At 39.1% G+C, this 27075-nt stretch overlaps 1 protein-coding gene across 8 annotated transcripts in view; it reads right to left on the bottom strand.

Annotated features, from left to right (window-relative positions):
* Positions 1-27075, bottom strand: part of scn3a (sodium channel, voltage-gated, type III, alpha subunit) — a 112041-nt gene that overhangs the window by 7748 nt on the left and 77218 nt on the right. For all 8 annotated transcript variants that reach the window (XM_062969230.1, XM_062969231.1, XM_062969232.1 and 5 more), the window contains 5 exons: positions 20814-20934; positions 17950-18104; positions 17463-17636; positions 7142-7264; positions 1755-2036 (listed from right to left, as the gene is read on the bottom strand). In XM_062969230.1, the coding sequence (XP_062825300.1) occupies positions 1755-2036; positions 7142-7264; positions 17463-17636; positions 17950-18104; positions 20814-20934 (855 nt within the window). The remainder of the gene's footprint in view (positions 1-1754; positions 2037-7141; positions 7265-17462; positions 17637-17949; positions 18105-20813; positions 20935-27075) is intronic.

Raw genomic sequence — 27075 nt, 5'->3', positions numbered from 1 at the left:
CAGACCAAAGTCAGAATAACAGCCAGGATATTAGATGTAGCTAACCTGGTTATATTATATATATACAGGAAATGTTGATGCCATCATTTGGCAGAGAAGGTAAATCAATTTTTAAAGAATGACTTTGTCATTTGATATGCTACAAAGGTATGCATGATCTTATGAAAGGTCCCCAAAGCAAATACAAAGGGACACGGCCATATTGTCTTGTGCTATGCTGTTATTCAGTTACTCTCCCTGTTTTCTGGGATGCAGCAATGTTTTAGCCACCATACTGGCACATTTATTCTTTCTACCTTACTTAGTACAGTAGTTTTGATAACAACAGGGAAGGCATGGTAGACACAGAAACTAAGTCAACGTAATCTCTGTCTCAGAGTTTGAAATATCTTTCTCTAAAATCTAAAGCCCAGATTTGCACAGGATGAAAATACAGCAGTTAAAGGTGATCCACAACATTTTAACTGCGTAATGTGAATGGACTCCTGATGTCAGAAAAAGCTTTGATCAGGATTGTGTTGGCATTTTAACATGGCGAAGAACATGGAATGAATTCACTGTATATATTCACGTTTTTTTTTTTAATGGAAACTGCTTACATAGCTCCAGCTTTCAAACTTTCTCTTAAAGTTACTCTGATAGAAATTATATATGACTAGCTTTGCCCGGCCACGCGTTGCTGTGGCTTATGGGAATCCTTTGTTGGCCAGATGGAATAGCAGTGAAAAGCCTTGCAGTCTCAAAGCCTGGCCGTTTTCTGGAGTAGCTGGAGCTTTTTGTTGTATGAACGTAGAGGCATGGATGAGGGGTTGTGCTGTTAAGTTTGGTGTTTCTGGGATGTGTAGTTTTGTTGTTTTGTCCTAGGCCGAAATTTCATTACCCTTTTATATATATAGATGGATAACTCAGCTTTATATTTTAAACCACTTCTCATGTATGACAATGAGCCAAGAAACAATTTACTTTTAAATTATTTCTGATTTTGCGAGTAATGTTTGAATCAACAAATATTTAGTTCATCAGTAGAGTTATTTAAAATGCACTAAAAGAAGTTGACTGGAATCTACAAAAGCTCAAATTAGAAATTTATTTTTCAAACTTTGTTTAAAAATGCTATAGGATGTTCTTACATCTTTTTATCAGAATACACATGTTTTAAAGCATATTACTTCTTGACTCACTTTGGAAAAAATAGATATGAATTAATAACTATTTATTTAAAGATTCTATTTCTTGGCCTTTATCAATATTTTAATACAACTTAAGCAGATAAAATAATTTTTAAAAAAGATCAGTTAATCAGCTAATTTACAAGTCTTAATATTAATAACCTATTTTCAAATAGTTTTAGCTGTCTCATTCCTACAAGTCAGCTAAATTGGTACTAGGCATAATAAATTGCATTAATTTGTTTTAAGATGCCTTTGGTCCTGTACTGGAAGAAAATAGAGCACTAAATATATGAATGCAGTGCCACTACCTAAATATTCTGTCCCAATATTGTAATAAAACTGACCTTTGATGGAGATGAATTTAGATGAAGGCAATGACAAATGAACCTGCACACTTGATCCAAGGGCTCCTTGGATCAAGTGAATGCCTAATGTTTGGAAGGTCTTAACCTTTGCTTCAAATAGTGAAGTCAGTTTGAAGCAAACACAACCTGATCTCTTGAGTATTAGAGTAAAGCCAAGTGAGCTACAGTAACGTCTCTTTGTACTGTACTTGGGCAGGCAGAACGAGAAATTACTTACAACTTGAAGCAGTGCAAGATAACCAGCTGCAACGTTGTCAAAATTTACTTTCACGTTTTTCCACCGTGCATCCAGGTTTCTGCTTACGAGGTCATCACACTGAGTTTTATTGTCAACTTCACTGATGTTAAACATTTCGCCTGTTGTGGTGTTAACACAATGGTAGAACTTGCCAGCAAACAGATTCACACCCATGATGCTAAAGATCAGCCAGAATATTAGACAGACTAGAAGTACATTCATGATGGATGGGATTGCACCTACAAGGGCGTTCACAACCACCTAGTGTACAAATGGGAGGGGGGAGAGAAAAAAATCTCAGTTCATCTTTAGAGCTGGTTAATAAATCTTCTTAAGTAACTGTATACATATAAATACACACATATGGGAAAGTTATATTGTTAATGATAAAATATAAAAATAACAGTGAAAAAGCAGAAATTAAATCCAACAAAGTGCAAAATAAAATTAAAAGAAAACCTGATAGTGGCGAGATGAAATCATACATTTGTATGCACTGAAAGAAAGAAAAGAAAGAAAGTTAAAATATTGATTTACGAATAAAAAACCAACATAAAATCATAGGACAACAACCAAAGAATGGCTCAGATGGGAACAATCAATAAGCAAAATGCCCAAATCAATTCCCTGAGCTGCAATATAGTGACAACTTTGACTGACAACAAATCCTCACAATTGTATAACAAGAGCATTCAGCAGTTAACCAAATTATCAAGTAGCTCTTAACATGTATATACTTTTATATGGAAAGGGAGAAAAGCATATATCTTTCCAATTTAAAGAAATAACATATTAATAATGAATAACATTGAAGTTTAATAATTCACAAAATATAAGTTTCTCTCTCAGTGAGAACATCTTTTAAAGTGTCTGCTATGATTTGACTTTTGCTTTCCAATTAAGTTCTAACTTCTGAGGCAATTCAGGAGCTTCTAAAGGTTTAACTTCTGAGAGTCTATAGTGAAGATCTGCTGCACATTAGCATTTAAATTATGTCTCAATGCATTGTAAATATCTTGTAATTTCCAAGGGCACACAGTGAACAATGTCACTACAACACATGCATTCTAAACCAAAGCCACACACTTAAAGAATTTAATGAATAATGAAAACACAATGATGGAAGAAAATAGCGAGATCAGGCAAACAGATTTCTAAAGATTATAACATGTATCCTGTGAAGGAAGCCCGTTGTTGTGTTCCTTCCAGCCATTTCTGACTTAATGCAACCTTGAAAAAATCTTACAAGGGAGGTTTCATGGCAAGATTTGTTCAGGCAGAATTGGCACTGCTTTCCTCTGAGGTCGACAGAATGTAACTTGCTTAACATCACCCAGTAGGTTTCCATAGCTAAGTAGGCACTGGAACCTTGTCTCCAGAGTCATAGGCTCCATCAACACTACACTGAACTAGATTATATGTGTCACTGTCATATATCCAGTTCAATGCAGTTAATCTGCATTAAATGGCAGTGTAGATGGGGCCACAGTCCAATGCTCAAACCACTGCACAATGCTGATTCTCAGCTGAAAGAAGCACATAATCTTGGTTTTATTTTTGACTGTCTTTTGTTCCTCACATTGAGGCTGTAGTTAAAGCAAGTTGCTTTTTTTCTTTTTTGCTAAATTATTGCTAAACATCCACCTTTTCTACCCGCTTCCTCTGTGAAACTTTAGTTTTTGACCTGGCTATCCCTCACCATAATTACTATAATTTTTATTGGTCTTCTACTATCTCATTTGAGCACTTTTATTTTCATTTAAGATTATTTTTATCATTAACCCATAAAGCCCATTAACCCACTTTTGATATCGCTATATGCCAATGATGGGCAACCTTTTGTGCTTGGTGTGTCAAAATTCACCAAAAAACCTAGCATGACTTGGGTGGTGTGTCACTTCGAGAAAAAAACCATAATTTCGCAATATGTATAGTTTAAATAACAAAAATATATAATTGTAATATATAACTGTATTTAATAAATCAAAAACTATTTACTACCATTATTTCCATGTACAACAATCTATGGTACCTCTTGCAGTTTCCACACTGATTTCTCTCTATTTTAGTTTCAATGTACTCATGAATAATGAATAATAATATAATAATAATAATATGATAATATATTACAATAATAATAGAATGAGAGATATAGATAGATAGATAGATAGATAGATAGATAGATATAGATATAGATATAAAAATGTAATGTGCATAATTCCCATGAACTAAACAACAAAACCACTGGACCAAATTGCATCAAATTTGGCCACAAAAGACATAGTCATCCAATCAATCTGCATGCGGCAGCGTGTCAGCAAAAATGGCTAGGTGTGTCAGTGCTGACACGCGTGTCATACGTTGGCCATCACTGCTATATGCGATATGGACCCATCCAGACAGGCCCATATCCCGGGACCTGTCTTGGTTTTACCGGAGGCATCCAAATGATGCCTCCTGTAAAACCAAATTAATTTGGAAATAACCAAGGTAAGATCCGGGTCTTACCAGGAGTGGGCCCTGTGGGGATTGGACCTGGGGGCTGTCACATTATTCCCAGGCCCAATCTACACAGCCATTTTGGCTTTTTGGGCTTCTGGAGCCCGAAAGACAGAGAGGGCACCAGGGCCGGCCGGAGATAAATTTATATGTAAAGCGAGGGGGGAAATTGCGCCCCCCCACCGGCGCCGCGGGAGGCGTGGCCATGTGCCGCGGGAGGCACATGGCCACGCCTACCGCGGCGCCGGCGGGCCCCGCCTCCTGCTCCCTGGCCCCGCCTCTCACGTAGCGTGGGAGGCGGGGTCACGGCGAGCAGCGCGGGAGGCGGGGCCAGGGCTGGCCCCGCCTCCCGCGCAGCTCACCCCGACCCTGCCTCTCACCCAGCGTGAGAGGCGGGGCCGGGGCGCACAGGCCGGGAGGCAGGGCTCCGCCCAGACGGGGCCTTGCCTCCCGCCCCGCGCGGCCTGGGCTTTTCCAGGCAGGCCGACTGCACTGGAGGTCCCTGCAGGCCGCGATCGCGGCCTGCAGGGACCTTCGGTGCAGTCGGCCCGCCTGGAAAAGGCCAGACGGGCGAGGCTGAGCTGCGTGGGAGGCAGGGCCAACCCTGGCCCCGCCTCCCACGCAGCTCACCCCGACCCCGCCTCTCACGCAACGTGAGAGGCGGGGCCGGGGCGCACAGGCCGGGAGGCAGGGCTCCGCCCAGACGGGGCCTTGCTTCCCGCCCCGCGCGGCCTGGGCTTTTCCAGGCAGGTAGACTGCACCGGAGGTCCCTGCAGGCCGCGATCGCGGCCTGCAGGGACCTTCGGTGCAGTCTGCCCGCCTGGAAAAGGCCAGACAGGCAAGGCTGAGCTGCGCGGGAGGCGGGGCCAACCCTGGCCCCGCCTCCCACGCAGCTCACCCCGACCCCGCCTCTCACACAACGTGAGAGGCGGGGCCGGGGCGCACAGGCCGGGAGGCAGGGCTCCGCCCAGACGGGGCCTTGCCTCCCGCCCCGCGCGGCCTGGGCTTTTCCAGGCAGGCCGACTGCACTGGAGGTCCCTGCAGGCCGCGATCGCGGCCTGCAGGGACCTTCGGTGCAGTCGGCCCGCCTGGAAAAGGCCAGACGGGCGAGGCTGAGCTGCGTGGGAGGCAGGGCCAACCCTGGCCCCGCCTCCCACGCAGCTCACCCCGACCCCGCCTCTCACGCAACGTGAGAGGCGGGGCCGGGGCGCACAGGCCGGGAGGCAGGGCTCCGCCCAGACGGGGCCTTGCCTCCCGCCCCGCGCGGCCTGGGCTTTTCCAGGCAGGTAGACTGCACCGGAGGTCCCTGCAGGCCGCGATCGCGGCCTGCAGGGACCTTCGGTGCAGTCTGCCCGCCTGGAAAAGGCCAGACGGGCAAGGCTGAGCTGCGCGGGAGGCGGGGCCAACCCTGGCCCCGCCTCCCACGCAGCTCACCCCGACCCCGCCTCTCACACAACGTGAGAGGCGGGGCCAGGGCGCACAGGCCGGCCATCCAGGGCCATCCCAGCCGGCCATGAGCTCGCTCGTCACCGAACAGGCCTTCCTGTTCGCCGGCGAGTGAGCTCATGGTCCCCGCTGGGAGGGGGGAAGCCTGACGGCGCCCCCCGGGCCCTGCGCCCGAGGCGGCCGCGTCAGCGGCCGCCTAGTAACAACCGGCCCTGGAGGGCACCCATCCTCTACCCTCAGCCCCAAATTGGGGGGCTTTGGTGTGACTTCATGCCATCCCGATTTTAATCAGGATGGCATGTAGTCACCTCATCCCTGGAAAAGCCCTGGTTTTTTGGGTGGCGTGAAGACTGAAATCCACGCCAAAATAGTATTTTAAAACCCGCTTTAGTGTGGATTTTAGTCCTATCTGGAAGAGCCCTCAGTTTTCTATTCCTTTTTAGACTCAGTACAAACTTCTTGTTTTAATGTACATGCCCTGGCTCCTCTACATCTTTCACACTTTGTTTCTTTTTACCTGCCTGTGTGGATCTGAGTTCTAGGCTTTTCACTCAAGCATAGGTTTTCTTTTCCTTGGCTCAGTTTAGTATTTTTTGCACTCTATGTCATAGCCATGCAATTGCCTCTGTAAACATTTACTGATTGCTCCTTCCCTCATTGTTTTTACATCTCAATGTACAACTTATTTTTTCCTCAAATTTGTTGTACAATTGTATTGCATAGTTTTATGTTTGCATTATTCCATCCCTTTGCATCTTTTTGGCAAGGTTGGCTATTTTTTGTTATGGTTTTATTTGTAAACCATCATGTGCACTGCAGGTGCTGTAGAAATGAATGATAATAGCGATACTAATAACATTTTCAAATGGGACTATTATCCATATTCATCACCAATTTTTTTCCAATTGATACAAAAAATTACTTCTAAAACAGTGCCGTGAGGCTTCCACAATCCTTTGTTTCCTATAATACCCTGCAGAACAATTTAAACAAAAGGGAAATTATGGAAACATTCTTAATATGTCATTCCTAGCTTGTGTTTCCAAATTCAGACTCTCCTGAGACAAAATATGGATTGGTTGGACCCTGAATTTGAAATCACTGTAGACATAGCCCTGTATACTCCATCCACTCTCTCATACACATCTAATCTTTGCATTGTGCCTTGATGCTACCAATGCAATCCCAAAATCATGTTAAGCAAGCTAGATGCAAGGACCAAGATGAATTAAATGCTTTACTGATTGGGGACCATTTGTAAAGATGGTTGAGTTGATTGCCCTTTACAAATGCTGATGATTGCAGCAGGAGAAGAAAGAAAAACACCGTAATGTTTCAGCACCGATTTGTCATTCCTTGTTCTGCACGAATAGTCTCAGTTCATGCACATATTATTTCAAGTTCATTCATTGGTGTCTCACCCTCATGCCTTCAAATCTTGACAGGGCTCTCAAAGGCCTCAGAGCTCTTAGTGTTCGGAGGGATTTAATGGCACCAAGTTCAGAATAGCCCAGAGCATTGGCTACTAAGCTAACCAAGGAAACCTGCAGGGGAAAAGGTACAACATGTTACTGGCATTTCACAAAAATATAAAGAACAAGGGTTTGCAGCATATCAACCTTATTTTGAGTTGGCAGAGTTCAGGACCAGGGCAGGTCTCCCAACCAAGGCTAAGGAGAATGGAAAAACAGAAAGAAGAGATTGAGATAAAGAGAGAAACTGAGAAAATCAGAGAGAGAGATAAAAGAGGGAAGGGAAAGATAGACTGAGCAAAAGAAAGAAATAATATGTCTTGTGACCTTGCTAAAAGCTTGACATCTTTAAAATTACTGCATTTCTTCAGTTGTAAGATGCCATCGATTATAAGAGGCACCCTAATTTCAGTACAAAAAATACACCTGTGCTTCTAAGATGTTACCCATTTTAGAGATGTTCATATAATAATAATAATAATAATAATAATAATAATAATAATAATAATAATAATAATAATAATAATAATAGCAACTTTATTTTTATACCCCGCCCCATCTCCCCGAAGGGACTCGGGGCGGCTTACATGGGGCCTGGCCCAATAAAACAAACAAATAACAATAGCAAAGCAATAAAACAATTATCCCAGTAAAAAACATCAACATCAATAAAAACAATCATTAAAATCAACAAGCAGGATACAGTGTTAAAAACAGGAGACTAAATCATAGATCCCAGGCAAAGTGCAGAGTGTTACGAAACGGGGAAGGAAATTTCACAGTTGAATGGACAATAAAGTGCGGTATAAAATGGCAAGACAACAACAATGGGACTATTATGGAATGGACAGATAGATCAATAGGGGAAAAAGTGTGTCTTACAATTGAAGAAATATAGTACTTGCAGACTGAGAATGGATCTACATTGCAGAATGAATGCAGTAGAATTAATGTCATGTCTTAATGCTGTGAAGTCATGCAATTTGTAGTTTGGTGAGGCCCCAGCCCACTTTGGCAGAGAAAGCTAAAGACCTTGTAAAACAACAACTCTCATGATTCTAAAAGAGTGAGCCAGGGCAGTTAAAGTGGTGTCAAACTGCAATAATTCTACAATAATCCTACAATCTTCATCTGGGGCCCCTGGTGGCACAGGGTGTTAAAGCGCTAAGCTGCTGAACTTGCGGACTAAAAGGTCCCAGGTTCAAATCCCGGGAGCGGAATGAGCGCCCGCTGTTAGTCCCAGCTCCTGCCAACCTAGCAGTTCGAAAACATGCAAATGTGAGTAGATCAATAGGTACCACTCCAGCGGGAAGGTAACGGCGCTCCATGCAGTCATGCTGGCCACATGACCTGGAGGTGTCTATGGACAACGATGGCTCTTTGGCTTAGAAATGGAGATGAGCACCAACCCCCAGAGTCGGTCACGACTGGACTTAACGTCAGGGGAAACCTTTACCTTTTACTACATCTGTTACTGTAGATACTTTATCTGAAAACACAGCAGTACATAGAAAATGAACTTCATTGCAGCAGCCCCTTCAGGGTTACTGACTTCTTCTTTTTTCAGGGAAGGGATAGTCAACAAGTTCCCTGAATCCACCAATATATTCACTCTAACTTTGTTTTTACTCATCTTTATACCCACTAAAGAAAATAAGACATTTTCCTGTGGGAAAGAATAGGAAGCTATAATTTCTGATGAAATTATTGTAAATTGGCTATATACCGATGTGCCAGCAACTTCGTAATGGACAGAAATCTTGCTTGGCAGATCAACACATTAGGCCAGACCATTAGATACAATTTAATATGGCAAAAGCTTTCCAGGATCATATGTAGAGATTCTTCCCAGCCTTATTCAGAGCTTGAATTTGTCGCCTTCTGCAGAAATGTTGTGCTCTACTACGTTTTCCCCTGATAGAAAACATCCATGTTCAGGCCTGGTTTCCCGATTAAGCCATAGCTGCCGCTCTAACTTCTCCCAGTTGTCGCTTAGCAACTGCCGATCACTAATGTTCCCTATTGCTTCAAATTCATCTGTTGCTGGGGAAATGGCTAAGCAACGGGGAGGCAGAGAGGCCTGCAGTGGGAAATGTAACCCACAATGTCCGTAATGTATATTTGCAGGATTTGTTTTCCTCTGGAGGGAACCATTCCCAGAAGAAAATTCAGCTGGATGAAAAAAAACCTCTGAAGTGTCATGGTGGAGTAAAACTGAGACCGTCAGGAGGACCAAAGGAAAGAAAAGTTGTTCAGAAGAGATGGTGTCTGAACAGTGAAAGTTGAGATTCAGTTCCCTATCTATCAACACTTTTTCAAATAAGAGCCATCTAGGAAAATTGAAAGTCTACAGCTGCCTTTGACCAGCAGTAGTTATAAATCCTGACAGTCATTCACATTATACCATTACAGCCAATTACAGGTTGCATATATATCCCTTATTCAAAATGCTTGAGAAAATCATGATAGTTGTCATCATCCCGCATGCTGCTCGTAAACGAGACTCAAAGCAGCTCACAACACTAGAAATACAAATTTCAATTCAAAACCTACAATATATAAACATTAAAATGGAATTAAACATAAAAGTGTTTTGTATTTCTGATCCCCTCCCCCGATTTTGGAACACTTGCATGGGACTCAATCTAAATAACAAAACTCATTCAGGTTTCATGCACACAGTTGTACACACAATCTGAAGATAATTTTATATAACATTTTTTAAAAAAAAAATAGTGTTGTGTATAAAACAAAGTCTGTGTACATTGTACCATCAGAAAGCAAAACATCTCATGCCCATATTGACAATTTTAGATTTTGGAATCTTTTGGAAATCTGGATAAGAGATGCTCAACCTATAATCCTCTTCAATTGCCATGGTTCCATTCTATGGACACTTGGGAACTGTAGTTTAGTCAAAGGTACCAGAGTGCTTTTCCTGAGAGTGCCAAATGGCCCTCCCTAAATTACAAATCCCAGAATTCCACAGAATAAAACCATGGCAATTCAGGGAAATAACTGCACTATAATTGGATAGACAGCTTATGTCAATTTATGGAAAAAACATGTCCACCACTAGTGTGATGGAAATAATGCCTGCAATTTACAATTCATTATATTGGGCTTACATTTATATTTTATAGTATTTATGGTTCTTTTCTGCTCTTCCTATGCACTATTCTCTTTCTTGAATGAAAGGGGAAGGATCTAAATCAGTGGTTCTCAACCTGGGGTCCCCAGATGTTTTTGTCGTACAACTCCCAGAAATCCCATCCAGTTTACCAGAAGTTAAGATTTCTAGGAGTTGAAGGCCAAAAACATGTGGGGACTTCAGGCTGAGAAGCACTGATCGAAATGCTAAAAGAAGCCCTTCTAGTCCTAGGAATAGACAAACTAACTGATTGTGATTTGCCTGTTTGTTTCCAATAAAAGTAAAGGTTTCCCCTGACGTTAAGTCCAGTCATGTCTGACTCTGGGGGTTGTTGCTCATCTCCATTTCTAAGCCGAAGAGCTGGCATTGTCCGTAGACACCTCCAAGGTCATGTGGCCGACATGACTGCATGGAGCGCCCTTACCTTCCCGCCAGAGCGGTACCTATTGATCTCACATTGTCATGTTTTTGAACTGCTAGGTTGGTAGGAGCTGGGGCTAACAGCGGGCGCTCAAGCCGCTCCCAGGATTTGAACCTGGGACCTTTCGGTCTGCAAGTTCAGCAGCTCAGCGCTTTAACGCACTTCGCCACTGGGGCTCCTTTTGTTTCCAATAGTTTGTTGGAAAAAGACAGGAGGCCTCATGTATACTATTTGATGTTGTACCATTATCTCCATGCTACTTCATCTATGAACCAAAGTCTCATACCAACAGGAGTTAGTTGGTGAGACTAATGGTTACAGAAGCAAGATACCTTAACATGCATCCATGTACTCATGAACCTTAGTTTTGATTTGATAGCAAGATTCAATTGTGGTACCATGATTCATGGAGAACAAAGCAGGGTATACTAAAGGACGAGAGAAAGAAAGAATTACTCCAGGCCTTTATAAAGCATGATGACAGGAAGCTGGTAATTTCATTGCATGATTTTATGACACACTCTCTGGATTACAGCATGTTCCTCTGTGTCATAAATTACTTCCTGCATTGCCATTTCTTGCTTGGTCTTTTCAGGCAACAGAGGAGAAATATGAGAAAGGAAGAAGTAATATTGGTGTGTGTGTGTATAAAGATACGTATTAGGCACTGGAGGCGAATGATCTGTCTGCACTGCCTGCAAACATGTTAACAGACATGGAAGTTACACTGTACACCCAGAACAAGAAGAGAATGCCTTATTCTGTTCCCTGTATTTTTGCACAGAGGGACAAAGGAAAATGATTGTTTTCACATCCTGTTTCAGAAAAAAAACAGAATGGAAGCTATGCCCCGTGTTAGAACTTTAATGACTATTTCCATCTAATAAAGCAAAAATGGGGACACTTACACGTTTAAAGCTGATACATCTCAAAAATGCAAGAAGATTATATGGTGAATTGATTGACTCAATATAACTAAAACAAGTTTAGTGATTTGTTCAGTCAGCCACACTGCACTTACCAGGTGAACAGCAGAGATAGAAAAATCAATTTTAATCATGAAAAAGTAAATGCTTTAGATAATACATAATACTTGAGATTACTTTAGCATCAGTTAAGATGGAAACCCCAGAACTCTTCTATAATGTGACAAAGTATTATTATTTCTTGGTTTACAGGGCAGATTTAAATATGTGGAAAATATTTTTGTAGTATATAGCTAATACCAGATTATAGGTGTGATTTGTGAAATGCTCGAGTCTAATTCTTTTGGCAAATACTATTAAGAAATAAGAAAAATGCAGTTCTATTGAGAAATAATCTTTAAACTGATTAAAAACATTAACAAGGACAATCTTTTACATAGCTGCTCAGACATAAGCCTAATGCAGTTAAACAGAACTTATCCCCATTTACGTGAATATAGAAATGCAGCTTCTATAGCTTTCCTGAGGAACTCCAAAGCCTTAAAAAATCAGCCTCAAAACACCTGACAAACTTTCCTTTTCTTTCCAATCACTTCCAAACTCTATCTCAAATAAGTTGCATGTAAGTAAGTTGCATGTTGGCCAACTCCTGGACCTGAAAGAGAACTGAGATCATTTCTGGTTGTATGGTGAATAGCCACGTGACCCATGTATGAACAACTTGATTCCCTTTGCCCCTTTTGAATTATAATTCTATATCAAGATTGTTTACCCACTGTTTTGATTTATTTGTTTGTTTTTTGGCACTGAATGTTTGCCAGTTTGTTACTTTCATCAGAAACCACCCTGACTCCCCTTGGGGAGATAGGGCGGTTAAAAATAATAATTATTATTATAGTTCATGGGAAGTAACTGAAATTCAGAGATTTTAATACAGTGTTCCCTCACTTATTGCACGGGTTACCACCCGCAATAAGTGAAAATCCGCAAAGTAGAGACACTATATTTATTCTATGTGTGGAGAAGGGCAAACCACAGTCTGTACTTTATTTTAGTAATTACAATATACAGTACACAGTCAGAGAAGAAGAATGGAATCTAAATCACCCTTTTTTATTTCTAACCCTTCCCTACCCTACCCTTCTCCCTTTATTTCTCCCTTCCCCCCTTCAAAAACCGCAAAAACCTGCAAAACAACAAAAATACCACGATAAATGGTTACATTAATATTTATTGAAAATCCACGAAACAGCAAGGACGTGAAAAATGAACCGCGAAGTAGTGAGGGAACACTGTACATCCATTTATCTAACAATGTTGCAGAATATGCTACCATTGCAGGTACCTTGATAGATCTGAACTTCTGTGGATTCTTCAAAAACACCTCATTGCTAAATAAGCTTAAAATATTTTGTCTTGATGCATACATGTCACCTAGCTCTATATTTCGACTCATTCATGCCCATATTAAAATCTACACCTGAAATGAACTGCTGCAACAATTTACAAAATTTTGACTCTCAATGTTTTCTTCCATTTCTCTCAGTTGAAACATAATTTTAGAAGTGTTCTCAAGGTCACTGACATAGTGACACGAGCATTATTGCATGCCATACTGCTGAGGATCATAGCCTCTAAATGCAATAACAGCCATCTTTCCCACAGCTGCAGGGCTGCTGCTTCTTTTTACACTTTTCTTGGTTTGTTCAGTAAATACTAATTCTCTGTGGATTTCCCAGATGAAGCTGGATCATAAGTGGTTTCATTAACATTGTCCAAATTACCCTCCAAAGGGACTTTTACATACTCTGCTCCTAACTGTAATTTAAACCCCACACAACTCATATCCCACAAAAAGTAATATGCAGAATTTTATCTGGACTGTTATAGAGTATTCTGACACTGTGGTTTGATAAGCAACTGCAAGCCAGTGTCAGTAAATACTGTGAATGCCAGAAGAGTGTTATAGCCTTAAAGAACTGCAAGACACTTGTCCCAGTTGTGCTCAGATCGTAAATATTATTATTAATGACGTTTTTGTGAAGATGCATAACAAGGGTTGCACAAAGCCATAAAAGGAACTGTGAGGAAGTAGGTTATCCTTTAAACATTTATGGAATTCATATTTTAAACACTACAGTGTGAAAACTGTGAGTGAACTATGAGACCTTGTTGTGTTGACAGACCCTGGTGTGTTTAGTTTAGTCATTTTCCCATTCATGTTCCAAATTGGAAAAAAAACAATGCATTGACAACTTTTTGTGTGTGTTAGGAGCAACCGGAGTTGATTCTGGAGTGAGAGAATTGGCCGTCTGCAAGGACATTACCCAGGGGACGCCCAGATGTTTTACCATCCTTGTGGGAGGCTTCTCTCATGTCCCCGCATGGAGCTGGAGCTGATAGAGGGAGCTCATCCACGCTCTCCCCAGGTGGGATTTGAACCTGGCAGCCTTCAGGTCAGCAACCCAACCTTCAGGTCATGAGGCTTTTATCCCCTAGGCCATCGGAGGCTCCGACTTAACATTGATTTAGAATATTAAATGGCTAGATCAGGCCTACATTATAAAGTGTCAGTTTTTTAAAAAAAGAATGGGAAGACAAGCTTTGGCCGTCTATAATAAAGCATATTCCATCAATTTTTCCCATTCAAAAACCTTCTCTTGCATGCTACAGATCCTTCCTTGCCATATGGCTAAGCAAGGGGATGCACATGGTTCCAAATTTTTTCAGGAATACAGTGTTCCCTCACTACTTCGCGATTCACTTTTCGCGGATTTGCTGTTTCGTGGTTTTTCAATAAGCTCTAAAAGACTATTATAAATCATTAAAAAATTACAATTTACAGCCTAAGGAAGGGAGGAAGGAGAAGCCATAGGGAGAAAAAAGGAGCCCAAGCAGCAACAGGAGGAGGAAGCAGCGATTTATCAACACACGATGGGTTGATAAAGACTTAAAAGAGTGTATAACTACTAAAATAATGTATAAATATTAAATATAGTGTCCCTACTTCGCAGATTTTCACTTATTGCAGGTGTTCCTGTAACCTAACCCCAGCAATAAGTGAAGGAACACTGTACACAAAAAGGCATATTTTTTCAACAGTAAATACTGTTTGATACAATATTTCAAATTCAACTGCTTTTTTTGAGATGATAGTTATGTATTTAGAGATGATAATTATGTAGCCCTCTAGATATTGGGGGATACCAACAGTGAAAAAATACTGGGAGTTATAATTCAAGTTCAGAAGGGATGCAGAATTCACAATTTGCGAGAATGGCAATGGGAACAGTTGTGGCTGTTTCCATTTTGGAACCAGTCAAAATGTTCCCATAGGCCCTAAATCAGGGGAAAGTCTGAATCTTGTGCCAAAATCATGTTAGCCTTCTTTGGCTAATGTGAGGCAAAGCCATGGTAAGGTGGCCCTGCCCTACATCTGTGCAGTGTCTGGATGCCACGGGACTGATACATTCTATACCAACCTAAGTGGTCAGTGTTGATGTCCACAGATGTTAACCAGAGAATGTTTTTCAGCATATCCCAAACTGTATAATGACTTTCCAGAAAAGATCCAACAACTGGATATGCTGAATTTAAAGCAGTTTTTAAGCAGACATATCTAGATAATTTGTAATTTATGAAGCTCTTCAGGAGACCAAAGTTTTCAAGTCCACAACCAGAAAATGCCTCCAAAGGGAAAAAAGAGAGCACAAAGCAGCCCTAATGCTTTGAGGGCACATGTTTCTACAAAAGACAAACAGATGAGGCTTGATGCTTCCCTTCCGCAGACACCAGAGTCAACAGAGTCAATAAAAACAGTGAGTAATCAGGAAGTCCATCCCAAATCCTTTATGAACTCAAACTCCTGCACTCAGACTCCTACAGAAAACAGACTGAGCCCTAGATACTCCCCAGAACACAGCAACCCCCCTGCCCCAGTCCCGTAACAGCTTTGTTAAACATGTCTTTAAACAGTACTGATTTTTCTTTTAAAAAATTAATTCTAATCTCTTTTATGATTGCCTCCTTAGGGAACTGTGTTTCCCCATCCCAGGGCATTTGTGCCCTTCTCTGTGCTGGTCATGGGCCATAATAAAGTCTTGATTGATTGATTGATTGAATTGATTGTTTTCAATACGAATGCTTTTAAAAACAATGTTATGCTTTTAAATCGATTGTGCAGTTTTAATTGGTGTTTGTGTTTTTAACTATGTTAGGTGTCTGTTACTGTTTTGATAACACATCTCTCTCTCACACACACACACATATTTATATATAAAATACATAGATATGGCCCGTCATTCTGAAATCTAACCTTATTCCTAGTCCCAACGCAATTCCCCAAATCAGAATTATGGCAATCAACAGAATATGCATCCATATGAAGGGGCAAAGAATCTAGGAAGTAGTGGGTAGCCAGTTCTGACTTGATGTTTTGTTATTATTTGAAAGTAACTTCTTTTGATCTGGAACAACTTTTTTCCCAAACATCAGCATTTTCTCTCAAGTGCAGGCCTTTCTCAAACATAGGCCTTTTGCAAGTTAAGTCAATCAAAACATATGGGACTTGTAGTCATTGGAAGTATCTTTGAAAATTCTCTTTTTAAACCCACGTCCCCCTCACATATGCTTCTCAGATTTGTGCACTGTTGGAGATAGCAACCTTCTCAAGCCTCCTCTGTCCAATATTTTGCCTGTTTACAATGTGTCATATATTCCCTAAAGTGTATATTGCTTCAGTAACTGTTTCGAATGCAGTTCAAAAAGGATGATAGTTGAGGAATTACAGTTAAGGCTTGAGTCTGAGTACAGAAGCCAGTGTTAGAAGATAGAAGTCAGTTGAGGCTTGAGTTCCTTGGAAGCAGACTGTTATAAAAGAGAGCTATACAGAGCAATATAGTTTTAAAGAGAGACTGTTAAATACTGTAAGTTAAAGACACAAACTGAAACTTTTTAAAGCTTAACCTGACAATAAATGTACCTGTATATTTAAATACATGAAGTTATGAGTAAAACAAACATGTTATAGAAACAAGATATTTACATGCCTAGTGATCTTCCATTACACAATAAACTAAAGGAACACTCCTGAAACTCTGCTACCCAATACGTCATGATCCTAACAGGTTGCAATCCCCAATAGGTTCTGATCCTAACAGATCATAATCCAATAGTCCAATATGCACAACACATATTTAATGTATCCGTTGTTTGGAAAACCTGAACTGAATGCAGATGATTCTCATCAAACAAACAAAAAAAGTCCACATGCATAAAACACAAGGTTCTGGCCAAAGATCTATTTATGGAATGGCAGTTTTATTTTCTATTTAAAATTAATCTCATTGTGTAACCCTGTTCTAATAAGAAACACTATATACAGTAGAGTCTCACTTATCCAACACTCGCTTATCTAACGTTCTGGATTATCCAACGCATTTTGGTAGTCAATGTTTTCAATACATTGTGATATTTTGGTGCTAAATTCGTAAATACAGTAATTACTACATAGCATTACTGCATATTGAACTACTTTTTCTGTCAAATTTGTTGTATAACATGATGTTTTGGTGCTTAATTTGTAAAATCATAACCTAATTTGATGTTTAATAGGCTTTTATTTAATCCCTCCATATTATCCAACATATTCGCTTATCTAACAGTCTGCTGGCCCATTTATGTGAGACTCTACTGTATATATCAACATTACTTAACCATATGTAAGATGAAAGAAGAGAAAAACAAAACATAGTTTTCAAATACGGTACTTACATCCACAATGAGGAAGTCCAACCAGCACCAGGCATTAGTGAAATACATCTGAAAGCCATAAGCCACCCATTTCAGAAGCATTTCCAAGATGAAGATGTATGTGAAGACCTTGTCTGCATATTCCAACATGGTCTTGATGGTCTTGCGCTGTTCAATATATATATCTTCAAAAGCCTGTGGTGGGATGAAAGCATTGTGTTATCATTCATGAAAGACAAGCCAAATTTGTAATGATGAAGTGTGTTATCTCACTTCATCATTTTCTACAAACATATTATCAAAGAAGCTGCAAGAAAAAAACCAGATATATTTCTTTTTATTTTCTTTCAATGCATTTCATATTTTCAATGCATTTCTATGTCAAACACTTTCAAATCTGATATATAATACATGCCAGTCACTATAAACAATGCAATGATCAATTTAAATTTGAGGTGCTTAAACATTTTGAGATAAAAGATTATTTTATTTTATTTCATTTGCTCACCAGGGCACCACTGCTGAGGAGGATCATAAATACAATGAACGTCTCAAACCAGTTGTGTTCTACTATGCTGTAGCAGGTTTTCCTAAAATTCCACCAGATTTTTCCTTTGCCATCTTCTATACTCACTTGACAGCATGGAAATTTCTTGATACAACCTGTTTGAAATAATATTACACAGTTAAATATAGATTTTTTTTTGTTTTATTGGTTTTGAGTTTTCACTGCTTTTTTACCCCTAATGCCGTGTTTGTGGCCTCATTCTCATTTTCTTCAAGTGCTGCCTTATTTCTAGGGGAATGTGGTGTTCTGCCACATTTGGGGCCCCATTGGGTTATTTGAGGCGAAGAGAAACCTTTTTGCAAAACCAGAGGCAACTATCTCATTTAAAAGTAATTGCTCCTCATACAGTTAAAAATAATTCTCAGTACTGTAGATACTCATGTATAAGTTGTCCTCAAATATAAATTGAGGACACGTTTTGACATTACAATTATAGATTTTGATAGGCTCCTTTGATAAGTCGAGGATCATTCATTTCCCTACCCAGGCATTCAAAAAGGCCAGAAGTGGCGCCATGGCAGAGAGAGTAAAGAGGGTCAGTGTAACTTTAAATTTTTGCTAGGACAGAGTAAGCTCTTCCCTTACACCGCTCTACTCAGAAGATAATATTTCCTTTAAAAAACAGTTAAGATACAGTACTTACAGTGAATTGTGGAGAGTTAAGCCCAATATTTTGGGTCAATTCTAAATTTATACATGAGTATATGCAATATTTTAAAAATTGTGAGGGTAGGTGCATAAGTTTGAGTTCTCTGAGATGTTGTGAGAGGCATCTGCCTATATCTGTAAGCTTTGGTTCCAAAGAACTTCAACTCTGGGTTGCTGTGAGTTTTTCGGACTGTATGGCCATGTTCCAGAAGCATTCTCTGCAGACATTTCAGCCATATCAATGGTAGGCATTCCCCGAGGTTGTGGGGTCTGTTGGAAAGTAGGAAACAGACCCCACAACCTCTGAGGATGCCTACCATAGATGTGGGGAAAACGTCTGCAGAGAAACGTCTGCAGAGAAACGTCTGGAACATGGACATACAACCCAGAAAACTCACAGTGATTCCAGCCATGAAAGCCTTCGACAACTTCAACTCTCCCCTTCCCCAAATTCATGCATATGGGAAACAGATGGCATGGAGCCAGCAGCCTTTTTCTGTCTCACCAGCGATTACTTCCATGAACATAGCAGTGTGCCCGCTGGATTCTTGCCTTTATCCTCACAATAACCTTTGAAAAGGAGAGGCAGCTGTTCTTATGACTCAGCTTTAAAAGTGATTTCCAAATATTGGGTGGCACATGGAATTTTAGCCAATAAAATTGAGCGGCAGTAGCAAGTAAAGCATTTCAAAGCACATTTGTATTCAGCTATGCAAGAAAATAACTAGTGACAGCTGTCCTTCATATGTGCATTTGTCACATGTGATAAACAGCATGCAGCAAGATGCATGCAATTTCCTGCCATAAGTGATTCCCATGCAGTACATTTCAGCCAAGATTGAAAGAAAGACACAATTAGTTCCTGAGAGTGACAGGTTTTTGGTACAGTAGAGTCTCACTTATCCAACATAAATGGGCCGGCAGAACGTTGGATAAGTGAAAATGTTGGATAATAAGGAGGGATTAAGGAAAAGCCTAAAGTAAAGGTTTCCCCTGACGTTAAGTCCAGTCATGTCTGACTCTGGGGATTGGTGCTCATTTCCATTTCTAAGCCGAAGAGCTTAGAATTACATTACATTTTTACAAATTAAGTACCGAAACATCATGTTTTACAACAAGTCTGCCACTTGTTTGGGAGTGTGGCTGCACTTGTGTTGTTGTTAGGTGTGTTAGGCCGCTGCCCATTGCTGCCTTGAGAAACAGCTGTGGATCCAGGCAGGAGACAGACTGCGTTGGATAATACGGAATGTTGGATAAGCGAAGGTTGGATAAGCGAGACTCTACTGTACTTGAAACTGAAGGGACTTTTAAAAGCAGCCCTGTGACGCATTATGGGTTGCTGTTCAAAAGGGTAACTAGACCAAAGTCTTCAAATTGTTTGAGGCAGCCCTATGAGAGAAATAACATGCCTCATTTTCTAGAGGATGCCACAGAATTGGATGCTCAGCGGGTACAAAAGGGGAGAGTTACTTAACCTTCTCGGGCTGTGGTGCAGGCTGGAGAGCAGCTGCAATGAATCACTGCAATGAATCACTCTGACCAGGAAGTCATGAGTTCAAGGCCCGCTCGGAGCCTATGTTTGTCTGTCTTTGTTCTATGTTAAAAGGCATTGAATGTTTGCCTATATGTATAATGTGATCCGCCCTGAGTCCCCTTCGGGGTGAGAAGAGCGGAATATAAATGCTGTAAATAATAAATAAATAAATTCTCCCTAACATATAACTATTTGGAAAAATGATCTCCATGTGAGTGAGAAAGCAGCTCCATGTGAGAGCAAAAATGCTAGAAATTGAATTTGTTAAGCAGTCTCTTCTTTTCATCTACCTCACTTTCTATTCCTACCTATAGCATCTCCCTAGGCTGTATTTCTATTGGTAGAGTTGCTGTTACAGTCAAAGTTTGGCCAAACTACATTTCCTAAAGCATGCTGTGCCCCCACATCTAGAAACACCCAATATATACAAGTAATACAGAAGAAGAGGATCCTGGGTCATATAGTTGTGATGATAATGTCTCACTGCTTGTCTTCTAAACATAGCACAACATTTATGGACTCTAATTAATAAAACCAAGAGAAATGTTGCATCCTAAGCAGCTTGATTAGAGCGACCCTTGATTCTTCAAACACAGGTTGTTGTTTTTCCTGCCCCTGTTACCTTCTGTAAAACAAGCTTCAGGTTCAAGAGCTTCTTCAGGTTCAATCTCTGCCTGTTCACCCTCTCCAGGTGGGGCAATGTCAACTGTGCTGCCTTCAGATGAACTGGTTGCATTTATCTTCTGAAAATAAAATCCCATAGAAAAGGTTTTTCCCCCGGTAAATCTACACCACACTCATATGGAGGCACTGATATATGTTAGCTCCCATCAACTTTTCTTTAGTAATAGAGAACAGTAAGTTGTTTAATGTGAACAAATTATATTAAAACTGCCATTGTATTCCATTTGACTGAGAAACCTGAATGTTTCCGTATAAAATGTTGTAGAAAAAGCATCTATGTACAGTAATTTTTAAACATATTGTTTTAATATTTTAAATATATATATAAAATACTATATATTCCAGAATATATAAGTAAGTAACAGTATCTGTTATATGTATGCCTTCATAACTGCCAATGGTCATAAGGTAATATGTTCAGGAAAAATGATAGAAAATAGCAAATTTTATCCAAACTGTTACTTGTTAATTTCAGATGATTAAACATGCTGCTATTTTATCAAAATAAATTTTCCAATGCAATCTGAATTTGAAAATTGAAGAATTCAACTCATACACTTAGTCCAAAGTGTCATGGTTACCTAAAATATTGGCAACTGTAGTTTCCAAGTTTGAAATCATTAGGACAGACCTGCACAACATATAGCTTGTGGGCTGGTTGAAGCCTTTCAAAGGATTTTGGGTGGCCCATGAAAAATGTAGTGTGTTTAATCTGGAGTGGACAAATAGATACTTTTTTACTTATACTTACATATAATTATCCCTCCCTGATAACTTGATATTGCTTTGCACCTTGGCCTGGATCTTTTGACCCAAATCGGGATTTTAATATTATTGTGTATATTGACTTTTATGACTTTTTAATCATGTTGAAGTTTTACTGCTCGGTTTAATGTTTTATCTGATTTGTGCTGTTGTGTCTGGGCATGGCCCCATGTAAGCCGCCCTGAGTCCCTCCGGGGAGATGGGGCGGGATATAAGAATAAAATTATTATTATTATTATTATTATTATTATTATTATTATTATTATACTAGATTCGAAATATTGTGCCATAAGGAATACCATCATCGTCAGATGGAAGTCAACAGTTTTTATATATATATATATATATATATATATATATATATATATATTCTTTTTACTTTTAATTTTTTTTTAAAAAAAATCTTTTTTCTCTTTTTCTTTTTTCTAACAACAAGTGTTCTCCCACTTCCGTTGTGAAACTATTACTATTTGCCAATGTTTATTCCTTTTTCTTTTCTTTTAAACATAAAATCTCTAATAAAGATATTATTAAAAAAGGAATACCATCTTCGTCACCATTCCAAATCAAAGCATCCCGACTTAACCAAATTGGACACCAATGAAAAAGAAATTCAAGCATCCAAATTTTTGAAAAATCTCAGTGGGGGACAATGTTTTTTTTTCAAGACATGAAACTCGGAAAATGAGGCAACCACTGAAGTTAGTTAGCTGCTGCTGGGAAATCTTTTACTGAATGTGACTTCATAAAGAAATGTTTGCTGATTGAAGTTTCTGGATTGTGTCCCAATAAAAAGTATTTTTGAGAATATAAATTTGTCTCATGTGACTATGCACTGAAGAATAGCTGATAAATGAAAATCTTAATAAGTTGATATTAATTGCAATTTCTCTTTTTTATAATATAGTTTATTGCAAAATAATTGAATCATCAATTACTGTATACCTTTACTTGGAAAGTGAGGTATAAAGACCTATCTGTGTCTCAAGTTTAGCCTATTTTAATTTTGGCCTCTACCTACTGACAATTTGTGGAGGTTTGCTTTAGGAAGAAGGTATTTTGCTACTTTCAGTACTCTCTGCAAAATATGTGACTAGATTATTGTGGCATATGTATAACTTTTGTTTCATTAAAGCAACATTCATTTTTGAAAGTATGGTGGGTACAATGTCCTTATGAACAAACAGTTTTTACTATGTTTTTTTTTAATGAGAACTATTTTACATAAGTTCTTAAATAGTTTCATGAGAATTGTACTCTTCAAACTTAAAAAAGATGTTACATTCAACTTACTGCTCTTAGAAATGTTATAAAATTTCATGCAAAAATAAAAAATAACTGCAAACTGTTCATATTATTTTCTATGAAGGTTGTGTTAGTGCTAGTAACTTTGACATACAGTATAACCTCCCCTCCCATATCAATGGAGTTGATGGTTTCACTTTCCACTCTCCAAAAAAAAAATCTCCATGGAAAAGTTTGTGTTCCTCTCTAGGTCCTCCAGTGCAATTCTATTGTATGTTTCTGGCCCAAGTATTGTCAAAATATAGAGTTTGCTATTATCCATGGGGACTCTTACATATGCCCCTGTGGATAAAGGGATCATACAGTATTATTAGGTAATATTTGTCAATTAAATAGACCAATATATTGCATCATTTGGGGTAATAGTGCTGATGGGGAGAATTATGTAGAAATATTGATCTTATTAAAATACAAAAAGAAGAATTATTTGAACTAGAAACTTACATGGCTACACCTTTATTCTCAACAATATTTATAGGCTGGTAACTCCACTCCACTGATAACAAAACCAGAGAATCGACTCTTTTTTGTGCTATAGCATAACTAAGAAAACCTGGACTTTTGCAAAATTACATTACCTGAGAATTTGAGCTTGACATTTTAATTTAAAATAAAAGATAGAGCCCTCCAACAGTTAGCTGGCTGCAGTCAATAAATATAAAATATCAGCATCAATAATGAGCAAGAAAAATGAGGAGGAGTTATAGATTAAAATGAACAGCTGAATTAGCCAATTTGTATGCACATATATACCACAGATATTTGTTAATGCAGCATCCACGGGTCATATAGAGGACTGCAAAATGAAATAAAAGTCCAGTATGCTCCAAAGTCAATTTCTGGTTCTCAAAAATTGTGTTACGATGTCAAAACAGCACGATGAAAAGTCTCAAATGCTTAAAAAATATAAATAGCTGCCTCTGGAGGTATCCAGGAACAGCAATTCACCTTCTTTTTTTAGCCATGAAAAGGTCAGTTATGGGATTCTGGAAAAACTGAAGGCCACAAAAACCTCACCAAGGGCTTTATTTGCTCATCATATCTTATATCTTGTGATCCTATACATAAAAGATCTGGAACATGACTATAAATCTATGGTATTACTAAACAACTGGCTGGGCAGAAATGAAACTTTAGACAAGCAAGAGTGAATCATGATAGGATTACATGGAGCAGGAGCACTTCTCCAATTACTCTAGTGGCAGACTATTGTCGAACAGACTAATGTGGAAAGTTTAATTCAGGCTGTCTTCACATCGCCCTTTGTAGCTTTAATATTAGCAGTACCACTGCTTTTTTTTTTTTTTTTCAAAAGATGGAAAAATTGGGAACCAAAGATCACATTTTTCCATTCTAGAAGAAATGTGATTTCTGACAATTCTCTGAAATAACATATGACTTTTTTTTTATCACCTACAAGTGCATATATACTTCATTTTAGAAATACTAGCATATGCCATATTTCCAATTAGCATTATATTAGCATAATTTGTAACTCTTTAATTAATAATGAATGCAAGTGTAAACCTTACAATATAATAGTATTGGTGTAATAAATATTTTTCTGTTAGTTATTAAGTTTTGGGAGGCAAATATATTGGTCCAATCCATCTTCTGGCCTTTGAAGGCACAGATCTAGGGTTTGGCTCAGGAGGACTTGATGGTGTCATATTTCCTCCTTGGCTACATGGTTTTAATAAAAATGTAACGTCAATTTCAGCAGCAAAAACAGGCATTATTTCCTCACATATAAAAGAAAATATGTCTTGACCTCAGGGGTAATGAATCTAGTGTCATACATGTTTTGAGAATTCATTTCTTATTTTACTATATTTCTTAGGCAGTTAATATTTCAAAAATTCCATCATTTTTTGTTAATATAGTTCTGTGGAAGGTGCTATGTGTTCCATTAAGCTGATTAAAGTTTTGGCAAAATGCCTTTCAGGTTGAATAGATTTACAAGTATGCATTATGTGCCTGGTGTGATACCATTAATGATCTCATCACATCGAGAAATGTCCCCATCGTAGGACACTTCAGCCTCTTTTCAAGCACAGAGAGGCACAGAGGCCATCACATGAGTTAAACTACTTCCAGGCTTGAAAAGAGGCAGAAATGTCCTGAAAGGAGGGAGCACTGAACACAGGCCACCTCCTATTGCGCTTTACTCCCATGATTCCAGCTGAAAAGCAAATGAAATGGGAACCATTAAAATTTCTCATCCTGTTTCATTGCCTGCCCCTGTCAGTATCATATAAGGGGCTTTGGGCAGGGCAATTTTATCCTATGGAAAGAAGTGGTTTTAAATTGGAGCACTGGCTCTTTTATCATATGAGATTTGGAGAAGGGCAATTTTATCCCATAGTAAGATGAGGTTACAAACTGGTGTCAGTCACCTTTAATGTAAGGGGCTTTGGGCAAGGCAAGGGATCTCTTTGCTTTCAGATATTGTATTTTTCCCTGAATAAAAAAATTAGTAATAGTGACTGTGTGGTGAATGCAAGATTAATGTATTGCCAGCTCTTAGGTTTCCACGTGTGAGTGAGATGGAGAGGCAGAATTCAAAACGGGACAGCTGCTGATCTAGAGGGGTTATTCTCTATGTTAACAGGATGGTCATGAGTGCTTTCCCATCTCACTGTGATGAGATCGTAAGGCTAATTAAAATTTACAGACATGGATTTAGGGTAATATTTACACTGTCTAAAATAGAATTAGCAGGCTTAAATTTGACATGAAATGATGGCTGGGAACCTCACGTTTTCTTGTTTTTTCTTGTTTCTTAATGACATGTATATTTACTGAAACTGTTGTTAGTGAGAAAAGGTCACAATTGTCTCTTGGTTTCATACTCTGGTTTGTTTTAAAACAATGTTCTGAGGGTCTCCAGATGTTTTGGCCTTCAACTCCCACAAATCCTAACAGCTGGTAAACCAGCTGGGATTACTGGGAGTTGTCGGCCAAAATACCTGGGGACCCACTTGTTGAGAACCACTGCTCTAAAACAATTGAAACAACCAATCCATGGTTCCTTGAGTTTGTTAGTTTAAAATGGGAATGAAATAAGAGAAATGTGTAAGTCTTAAACGTTCTGCTATTCCTTCACATGATGCTGGAAATTATGTACAGCCTTCAAAAGTGGCAAAATTAGGCCCAAGGTGCAATATATTAAGATATTATAATCAATTCCATATTTTTTACTATCTTTAAAGAAATAAAGTCAGGACATCATGGTTGGTTAACAATTAGGAAAAAAACCCAACAAAAACAATAGTTCCTAATCCACATAATATAACAAGCATCTATTATGGTCCAAAATTATATTTACATTTAACAATGAATCATTTGACAAAGTTTATCAGGCAATATTTTTGAGAGACCAATGTGCACTCAAGGGGAGGGAACGTCTGCGAGGAACATACTGGAAAGCATTTGTTAATGATGCAGCATTCCCAAGACCTGAATCAGCAAAACAACATGCTTGACTACAGCAGAAGCCTATGCAATACCAGTGAAATTGCATCAAGAAAAGAAGAAGAAAAGAAACCCAACTTCTTTTTTTTAACAAGATGATCTGAAAAAAAGAATTTGAATTATAACCATCTGATAGTACTGGGTTACCATAGGAAAAGGGACAACCGTTTTACAAGTCTCTTCTGGATTTTAGCAAATCTCTAGCCGCCAAAATCATAACCAACAGAAGCTTTGCCCAATAGCATGTTAATGGGGCCCATTTCCCTTATTGAAGCATTCACCTATGGCCTAGTCTTGCTCTCATTTGATTTTTGCTCTTGGTTATTTCAATGGGAGCAGGAGCAGGCCACTTATACAAATGTTAAAGCTTTACAAACCACTTCATGATTCAAGTGACATTAAAATAAACAAAGGGATTCAGCCATTATAAATTATCAGGAATAAGTTAGCTTCAAAAGCTGTTTCAGCAGTCTTGCTTTATGATATGGCAAACGTTCCGATAAACAATGACCATTTTTGTTCTCATTCCATCCACATCTCTGACTTTTGTAAAAGTTTTAATTACACACAGAGGAGGACAAAAATTGCCTTTTGGACTCACTGAAGCATTTCTCAGTTTACAGTCTGATGATGATCATGTTCAAATACAGCCCTGA

Source organism: Anolis carolinensis, chromosome 1, assembly GCF_035594765.1.
Source record: "Anolis carolinensis isolate JA03-04 chromosome 1, rAnoCar3.1.pri, whole genome shotgun sequence".
NCBI classification, from domain to species: Eukaryota; Metazoa; Chordata; class Lepidosauria; order Squamata; family Dactyloidae; genus Anolis; species Anolis carolinensis.
The sequence above is the reverse complement of the archived record's forward strand: the minus strand, read 5'-3'. Positions and strand labels throughout refer to the sequence as shown.